We start from the raw sequence: 10,229 nt of genomic DNA on the forward strand, positions 1-10,229 counted from the left end.
TGAACATATTTGTATTAAAATAATTTTATTTCACCTTTGTTTACAAAAATATGCCGGTTAACGTGACCGTGGTCGACTTTGCCCATGTCTCCCCTGTACTAGGATGCCAGAATCGGGAAGCGGAAATGTACAATTATTTGAGAAGTCAATCAGTCGTTCGCTATCGGTTTGCGTGACAACCAGTGCTGCCATTTTAGCGCTTTGGGCGCTAGATCTAGCGCTTTTTTTATGTGTTTGGTGCGCTTTACAGAATTATGGCACCTAGCGGATAATCTGGTGTTTTTTTTAAATTTACATCATGACATATTAAAAAACTCTATGGCTCTATCAGCATCAGTTATTTTAAAACCCAAAAGAGTGTTTTTTTGTTTGTTTGCTTTATTTAATTCAAGAAAAATTGTTCTTTTAGCGTGATATCTAGCTTTTTTAAAGCACAATTTCCGAGAAATCGAGCGCTTTTTTACATCTTACAGCGCTCAATCGGATTTTTGGTCTGGCAGCACTGGTGACAACATTGTTTGTGTTTGTGTTTTGACTTTTTCGTACACGTGTTCTCTTTCGTGATTTCTTTAAGTAATTGAGAATATTACGACTATAATGAACATTATTGGTCGCATACCTACCTACCAATCCACATGTTTTTACGGAGTCATCTTTCCAGCACCAGTGGCGGATAAATGTGTGGGCTGGATGCTGGAATACTCGGAGATGTTGTCGTTGGACCATATTTTTTGCCTAACAGTCTAAATTTCCTAGAAAATTACTTAAATGAGGAATTGACAGTAATGCCAGTGAGAAGATACGTGGATCTCGTGATGGAAAACAACCTAATATTCCAACATGGTGGCGCTCCAGCTCACTTCGCTCGTGATGTGCGCAGCCACCTCAATGCCCGGTTCCCGGAATGGATTGGACGAGGAGGACGTATCGCATTGCCTCCGCGGTCCCCAGAACTCACACCACTTGACTTTTTGTGGGGATACATTAAAAATAAGGTGTATGCGTCGGATTCCCCTTCGAGCAAAGAAATGGTTGCCCGCATCAAACCGCATGTGATACTGTAACGCCAGGAATGCTTCGCAATGTCTGGGTTTCCATTTACCGGAGAGCTGACTTCTGCATCCAAGGAGGTCGACGTTTTGAACCCTTTCTTTGAAAGGTATGTAGGTTTTCAATCTTTCTTTGACTTAGTTACCAATTTATTTCATGGTCTGTGCCGTCGGCTTGACCATGTGAGATTACATCCTTCGATCTTCTCGCGAACACACGTGCCAATGGCCCCCCCGCGCCGTCCAGCCCCGCCCCGCACTCCCCGCGCCTACGGGGGGAGCGATGTGCGAGCGGCGCTCAGTGCGTGGTCTTGTCAGTACGCTTTCGATTACGTTACGCGTGATACGCGTGCCATTTGTACAAAAATTTAACGACGAGTGTTCGTTCGAATATAACACCCTTAATCGATATTGAGTGTTCGACGGTGTTATTGATTTTGTGTTGTTTAATACGGATTGTCACAATGGTAAGTGTTTTTTTTTTGAATGCTTGTTTTCTAGATATCTAGTTGGAGATAATTTTTTGTATGTAACAATAGACGATCCGTCATAGATCGTTGTATTCTAATGATACATACATACATACATACATAAAATCACGCCTCTTTCCCGGAGGGGTAGGCAGAGACTACCTCTTTCCACTTGCCACGATCTCTGCATACTTCTTTCGCTTCGTCCACATTCATAACTCTCTTCATACAAGCTCGGCGGTTTCGGGTACTTTTGACCTGACCCTTTACCAGGACGTCCTTAATTTGATCAAGATACGTTCGTCTAGGTCTTCCCACTCCGACCTTTCCCTCCACACTCTCCTTGTATATCTGCTTAGTCAACCTGCTTTCATTCATCCTCTCCACATGACCGAACCATCTTAACATACCCTTTTCTATTCCTGTAACTACATCTTCTTTCACATCACAACATTCCCTTATCACGCTGTTCCTTATCCTGTCACTCAATTTCACACCCAACATACTCCTTAACGCTCTCATTTCCACTGCATTTATTCTGCTTTCATGCTTCTTTTGCCATACCCAACTTTCACTCCCATACATTAATGTCGGGACCAACACGCCCCTGTGCACAGCCAGTCGATTCTAATGATACTTTATTTTATTCTTTACACCATGAATGAATGAACAAAGTAGGTATCCCACCATACTTTTGATTCATTCCTGTCCGCGTGCCATTCAGCCCGGATGTTATTGAACTGAGTAGCTCAATAGTCACACCCCTGCATGAGCCATAGTTCATCCATACGAGCCGTACGGGTCCTGCCTACGAGCCGTACGGATCATCCCTACGAGCCGTACGGATCATTCCTACGAGTCGTACGGGTCATCCCTACGAGCCGTACGGATCATTCCGACGAGCCGTACGGGTCATTCCTACGAGCCGCACGGGTCAATCCTACGAGCCGTACGGGTCATTCCTACGAGCCGCACGGGTCAATCCTACGAGCCGTACGGGTCATTCCTACGAGCCGCACGGGTCAATCCTACGAGCCGTACGGGTCATTCCTACGAGCCGCACGGGTCAATCCTATAAGCCGTACGTACCACCACCGCGAATTGTACGGGCTATCCCTGCAAACCGCACGGGTGACCCTTTCGATACGGGTACCTTGGGGTGGTTGACATACCAATCCTACACTGACGTGATACCACAAAGTGTTAGGATCTCACTAACAATATATTTTCTTTCTTGTTATAGGCATCCTCTTCGCCTGAAATGGCGACCCTTCGGTCATTACTCACTTGGGAGGCAGACGACCCTGACGACAACGTGATTCTGCACCGGATAATTCGGCTTGTTAAAGACCAACTGCCAAGTGGATGGTTGGAGTGGAAGATTAGAATCTTGACCAAAGAGGACCTATTAGGGGGCGAATTGGACCCCCAGGTTTTGAATAAGATCAGGTTTGCAATCCCCACTGTCGGGCTAGCCAGAGCCTTCTTACCTGACCGCACTTCCTTATCAGAAAGATCCTTTAGAGATATTAAGGTGAAACTTTTGGAGTGGCCTTTATGCGTTGGATTAATCATTCACCCGATGTGTCTCGCTGCACGAATAAGAGGCTCAGCTGTCCAGAATGAGCTTGTGACAGCTGCAATCACAAATATGAAGCCCCTTCTAATAAGCAGAGAGGCGGCTAATAGAGAACTCTCCGATCAGTCTGAAGACGAGGTTTCTTTGCCTTCTGCCAGATCTTCAGCGAAGAGCAGGAAGATAAGTCGCCTAGAAAAGGTTGAGAAGGACCAACAAGAGATGAAAGTCATGATGGAACAGTTCGTTCAAAGTTTCCAGCCTACTCATACGGAATCATATTCAGATGACGATAGCGTATCTCAATATCTATCAGAAGAGGAAGTAGATATTTCTCAACAGGCTGCTCCTTCCCCAAAACCATGAGTCCCTCCTACAGCCGACGAAGAGGAAGAGTTTGGTTGGTCAGCAACCACTAAGCAACAGGATCCGTCTATCCCAGCTCCTAAGCCAAACATTGCTGCACAGGGTTCCGAATGTCAGCGCTTGGGAGATATCACTTTCAATCAGATAAGATATGCTGAAGTTCAGAAGAAACTACATGCTTGCCCGGTTTTCGCTCCTTTGAAAATCAATCCTATCCTAACAACCTATGTGTCATCTGCTGGACATGAGAATTTGGTGCGTACAGATTACGCTTTAGGTACTATAACGCATGGGTTACTACTCCAAAGAGAGGCTCTGTCTAACACTTTAAAAGAGCTAGCAACTAAACACCCAGCCATGAAAGAAGACCTAAAGAAAGTCTTAGGGGCGGAGTCACCCTTAAAGTCAGTTTCAGATGATCTGTTACAATATGTTTGTGGCAGAAGATCGGAAGTCATTGAACAGAGACGGAATGCGCTTCTCCCAAAGGATGAGTATCAATCATCTCTACTTAATGCAATTCCACCTTCCACAACCCATTTATTCTGCGAAAAACAACTAGCGGAATTGCTGAAACAGCCATCACACCAAACCTTTTTTCGGACCCCTTACAAGCGGCCACTCTAGCCTAAACATAATGGTTTCCGATCGTCAGCGCGACAAGCCAGGCCAACAGAGAAGGGACCGAAAACGTCAAGCGCCAAGTTCAATCGTCCACGAAGGACATTTGACAAAGAAAATGAAAACTCCAAGAAGCGCGACAGAAGTCAACCGACCTCTCGAAGGAAGGCATCAAAAGAAAACCCCGCTAAGGGACATTCATCCAAAAAGCATAAGAGCTTCTGAAAGTTTCAGTGGGGGGCGGCTTCAAAATTTTTTTAGAAGTTTGGAAGAGGGGGGGGGGGCGCCATCAAGCATCCTAAATATAATCAAGGGTTACCTCATTCCCTTCGTGAAACGACCCCCACTCATACCTTTCCATTCAAGAATCCTGAAGAAATTCACTACAAGATCATTGGATTTGGAAATTCATTCGCTTCTCCATCAGAAAGTTCTAGAGGAGACCACGTTCGAGTCTGGCTACCTGTCAACCATGTTCCCAGTTCCAAAGCCCAACAACAAAATTCGTCCTATAATCAACCTCAGAGGCCTAAACGAATATTTGACACCCAAGAAGTTTCGTCTTATAAACCATTTCAAAGTACCTCTGTTTCTACAAAAAGAAGATTACCTGTCAAAAATAGATCTACATCAAGCTTACTTTCACGTTCCTGTAGCCGCCCGTCACCGAAGATTCCTCTCAATAGTCCATCAAGACAGAGTTCTACAGTTTACATGTCTCCCGTTTGGCCTATCGACAGCGCCTTTAACCTTCGCAAGAATATCGAACTGGCTAGCATCGTGCCTGCGGCGGATGGGTATCAGAGTCATTGTTTACCTCGACGACTTCTTGCTCGCCAACCAAGATCCAGTAAAACTGCAAAACGATGTGATCTCAGCAACACAATTCTTGATAAGGTTAGGGTGGTTAATCAATACAGACAAGTCTGTAACCAACCCGTCTCAGTCCATAGAATTCCTGGGGATAGAATGGGACACCAAGCACAACACGAAGTCACTTCCAGAGAAAAAGACAACTTCCCTAGAAAGGGATTTGAACGAAGTTCTGAAAACTCAGTCATGGAGTTGGCAATCAGCAAAAAGCTTGCTAGGCAAGCTAAATTTTGCTTCGTTCATAGTGCCACTCGGCAGGCTTCACTCCAGAGAAATTCAGAGAGCAGCCAATTTGTTACCCGACGATCTCCGCAAAAAGAAGTTCCCAATTCCGTCAAAAGCACTTCAACAATGCCATTGGTGGCTCCAGAACATCAGAGAAAAAAGCAGCATCTTCAAAGAAAACGAGACAATTTATATAACAACAGACGCTTCGGACAAGGAATGGGGAGCTCAGATAAACGGCAAACTGATCAGCGGACTCTGGGAGAGTCATCAATTCAGCTGGCACATCAACAGGAAAGAGCTGTTTGCTGTAATACAAGCCTTTTCTCACGCGAAGAGATTAATAAGGAACAAGAGAGTAATAATACAATCGGACAATCGTACTGTTGTAGCATATGTGAAAAACCAAGGCGGGACAAGATCAAAACAGCTGACGCTGCTTGTCAGTCAATTGTTGATTCTGGCTCAGAAGTTACATGTGGAATTAGTTCCCCAGTTCATACCCGGAGTTTACAACGATGTAGCGGACAGCCTGTCCCGCCAGAGACATCTTGCGGATTGGCATCTCTCAGACAAGGTGTGCAGCCTCATATTTCGGAAGTGGGGAGTCCCCGAGATCGACCTCTTTGCAACGAACAAATCCAAAGTAGTTCCAGTTTACGTGTCTCGAGATTTAAGGGACAAGCAAGCCCTGTTCATAGACGCATTCAGCAGGAGATGGGTGTTCAGGTTAGCATGGATTTTTCCACCCCCATCATTGATTCCACGAGTGTTAGCCCATCTGAATCGATCCGAGGGCACCTTCATTCTGATAGTTCCACGTTGGGACAAAGTGTTTTGGAGATCAGACCTGCGTTCTCGCGCCATAGACCGCCCGTTCCAAATTCGGAATCCGCACCACCATCTGCGAGACCTAACAATCCAGAAACATCTACCAAACGTTCGTTTGGAGGCCTGGAGGATACGGGGTGGTCAACCCTAACTAAAGACTGGTCAGAAGACGATTATAATCTGTTGTAAAAAGCTTGGCGACATTCATCACTTAAAACATACTCAGCTCCATGGAAAGCATGGGTATCAAGATGTCGTCTCCTGGGTCTTAACCCCAATAAACCGGATGCAGTAGCTGTAGCTCAATACTTATGCTTTTTGTTCAGAGAAAGAAAGCTATCGCCTAGCACTATAAAACTTCACAAATCTGTAATTGCAACTTTTGCTGACCCATGCCATAAAGATTCTATTACTAATAGTCCGGTAATCAAACAAGTTATTAAAGCCATTGAACTGTCATTGCCCCCTGTTTCTAAGAAACAGATCTGGGATGTTAAGACCATGATCACTTGGATGAGGGATACTACAATATGCTGCGACAGTGTATTCCAAGTTTCACGCCACTTAGCTCTAATATTACTGCTGGCTTCAGGGAGGCGCGTTCACGATCTCACACTCCTCAGGATCGATAGTGAAAATATGTCTATTGACGATTCATCAGTAGTCTTTTGGCCTGTGTTTGGGTCAAAGACTGATAACCGTACACATCGACAATCAGCGTGGAAAATTGTCAAAGATTCAAGATGAGAAACTTGATCCTGTTCGATGGACAAATATATACCTTACTGTTTCTAAGGCAAGACGAGAAACGGGTAATAATCAAATTAATTCCCTGTTTATAACATCCAGAGGCCGCGTAGCGCCAGCATCTAAAACAGTAATTGCAGGATGGCTCAGAACAGCTTTCTCAGAGGCTGATATAAGTTTTTCACCTGGCAGTATTCGTTCCGCTGTTGCCTCTTCTAGAAAGGAGAATTTGGTTCCGTTGGATTCAATCTTAAGAAACGGCAACTGGAAGAGTGACCGTAATGTGATTAGACACTACTTTAAGGAAATAATCAGTATTCCTACCAAAGATGATTCCATTGACTTAAGTTTAGTTAATTCTAGTTTCAGTACTACCTGAAGTTCCTACCTATGCTAATTGTGCTTAAAGACTGAAACTTGTGATTTTGTTTTGTTCCTGTGTGATTCTATGTGATCTATATAGTTCAAATATAGACACTTTATTAGAAAATGTTTTTGTTTTAATTGAATTCATTACACAAGCATTTATACTACATTTTATTTTAATCCGTAATAACAATACTAACCTATTTGCTTCACAGTACGCTTCCCCCCGCGTCGTCAGAACCCAAAAATGTCTCACATGGTCAAGCCGACGGCACAGACCATGAAATAACAAACGTTTTTCCCCCAAAGGGATAAAAACGATATATTTCATATCTTGCCTAGGCTTGACCAGATAATTACTTGACGACTAGATCTCAAGGTACTGACAAGACCACGCACTGAGCGCCGCTCGCACATCGCTCCCCCCGTAGGCGCGGGGAGTGCGGGGCGGGGCTGGACGGCGCGGGGGGGCCATTGGCACGTGTGTTCGCGAGAAGATCGAAGGATGTAATCTCACATGGTCAAGCCTAGGCAAGACATGAAATATATCGTTTTTATCCCTTTGGGGGAAAAACGTTTGTTATTTTGTAATGTAGGTAATTATTTATTAGCTTGCATGAAGGGTTATGAATGTGTATGAAGCGAAGGAAGTATGCAGAGATCGTGGAAAGATGTAGTCTCTGTCTATCCCTCCGGGAAAAAGTCGTGGTTGTATGTATGTATGTAGGTAATTATTATTTCTTTTACATTTCATGCGAATATTTTCAAATCGACTGAATGTCTTAAACGACGTACCTCTGTCCAAGCAAAATGATTCTTATTGATTAAGTAAACGAGTCTTATTTGTTTGTTTTAGAATCTTCGTCAAACGTTCGCCGCCTTGTGCCGCGATCTCTTTGACGGCGCCGACAAGCCGACAAAGGCTACCTACGACTTAGGTCGCCGACGGTACCAGGAGAAAATGACGAGTGAGGAGTTAGTGTTCGTGTACATCGATAGTGTCTTAGTGTGTGTGATGTTTTGAATTGGGGATGTTGACCCAATAGTGGTTTACCACGTTTGTTTACATTCAAATAAATAAATTTTATTGCGAAATTTGAAACGGCCCTTTTATGCATTATAAAAATAGTTTGTATATCAGCCGCGCTACCCCATAAAAGTAAACCATAAGATAACAAGCTATGAAAATAGCTGAAATAAACAAGCCTAGCTGTAGCTACATCTGTCAATTGTCGGATCCTCCTAACAGCATAAGTGGCAGAGCTAAGTCTATTGGAAAGTTTAAAAATATGAGCACCCCACTGTAGCTTTGCATCAATTATAATTCCTAAAAACTTTGTATTTTCAACAAATTCTAATTTCTGGCCTTCCAGTATTATGTCAGTATTGGCCTGCCTTACGTTTGGAATGGTAAATTTAATGCATCCTCTCCCCTCTTGGATGTCTAGCGGATCAGACGTGTCCACAGTATTCTGCATTTAATTCGTTTATTTATTGTTTTTAATATTAAAATATAAAATAATTACGCGAGTTAATAGTCACGAGTACCAGGCGCCCAGAAACTCAAAAGGATACACGAAACGAACGCACGCTACGCAATCGAGACTGCGCGCAAAACAGCGACGACGGTAACCAGTGAGTGAGATACATTATATTCATTCATTACTCGCACCCCTACTACGCACGTCACGCACGGAGCGGAAGGAGTATTGGCTAATTCTATGTTGACGCCCACCTGCGCATAAGCAAGTTTAGAGAGGCGTGACTAATTGAGGGTCCAATTGCGAATTTTTAATTTACGCTTGCATTTTATGAATTACACAGCGCTTGCTGAGGTCTACTACCCACATAACTTTGTGTTCCGACTATAAACAAACATTGTATTGAGTTCATTTATTACTGTATTGACAAGATGATGCGCAGTCCTACTAAGCTAGATTCCTACTTTGGCTCCGCTCCCAACCTCAATATGGAAAACGAGAATACTACCCCAAACGCTAGTAATATTACCCAAAGACTAAAAAGAAAAAGATGCGATTGCGGTGGCCAGTTTACTGAGGAGTCCAAGATTGATAAATTCATAAATACGATTTCTTTATGGCGGCAAGAAACTGACTCGAAGCTATCTGATATAAAAGCCTCTATGCATGATCTCTTACGTCAAAACTCGGAAATATTAGCATCGCAAAGCGAAACGGAAAAATCCATCGAGTTTTTGTCACAAAAGTACGACGATCTCCTCCAGCAGCTTAGCTCGCAACAATCACAAGCTCAGGCAAGCCTCGAGCGTGTAGTTAAACTGGAAGCGACTACGGAGGAGATAGATCGCCGCTCTCGATCGAGTACTCTGGAGCTGCGCAATATCCGACTGCCAAATAAAACTTTCTCAATGGATGATCTGCTAATCACGGTCACATGCATTTTTAAAGAGCTAGCTGTAAATGTGACCACGTCGGATATCTATGATATCTATCGGCTACCACCCAAGTCGGACAGCGCCACTATTGTTTGTAAGCTGAATTCGGTTCTTCTGAAAGCCAAAATCCTGCAAGCATTCAAGGACTACAATAAGCGCAACGCCAACAATAGACTGAACTCGACCGTCGTGGGTGGCTCGCAGCACCCAGTCTACATTGGCGAGCACCTGACGGCGCAAGCCCGTCGGCTCTTCTACTTAGCTCGCGAGTTCGCTAAAGCGGAAAGCTACAAATATTGTTGGACCTCGGGCGGCCGCGTGCTGCTGAGGAAAGCGGACAACGCCAAGCTGGTCATCGTGGCTTCTGAGAGCCAGCTTTCCGGGCTACATTCAAAAAACTAGGTCACCCAGACCCAAGTATGCCAATCTACTCGTATCATACTCTTTTAATGTTAAGTTTTTTATTTTGTTTATTTAAGTTAGATTTTATACAAGAATTTATTCTACCTAAATTTACTCCATGTATTTTTTGTTCAATTTTCTTACATAATTTGACAAGTGTTTCAATATTTTACAACTTTAAAAAAGTAAATTGCTGTAACTTTGCGATTTCTTTGGAGAACTTAAGCTTTCTACGAGATTTAGATTGTTTTGGCTACAGTAAAATTAGGTTTAATGTCAAGAATCTC

General features: G+C 43.7%; 1 protein-coding gene across 1 annotated transcript; it reads left to right on the forward strand.

The window, feature by feature from the left end:
* The first annotated feature begins 9,036 nt into the window (after positions 1–9,036).
* Positions 9,037–9,942, forward strand: LOC132904045 (uncharacterized). The gene has a single exon (XM_060953973.1). It carries the CDS (start codon positions 9,037–9,039, stop codon positions 9,940–9,942), a length of 906 nt encoding a protein of 301 aa, XP_060809956.1.
* Positions 9,943–10,229: the final 287 nt, after the last annotated feature.

Source organism: Amyelois transitella, chromosome W (assembly GCF_032362555.1).
Source record: "Amyelois transitella isolate CPQ chromosome W, ilAmyTran1.1, whole genome shotgun sequence".
Taxonomy (NCBI): domain Eukaryota; kingdom Metazoa; phylum Arthropoda; class Insecta; order Lepidoptera; family Pyralidae; genus Amyelois; species Amyelois transitella.

Bases quoted from the DNA above. Each gene is read 5' to 3' on its own strand.
- LOC132904045 (XM_060953973.1), top strand. From the start codon at position 9,037: ATGATGCGCAGTCCTACTAAGCTAGATTCCTACTTTGGCTCCGCTCCC.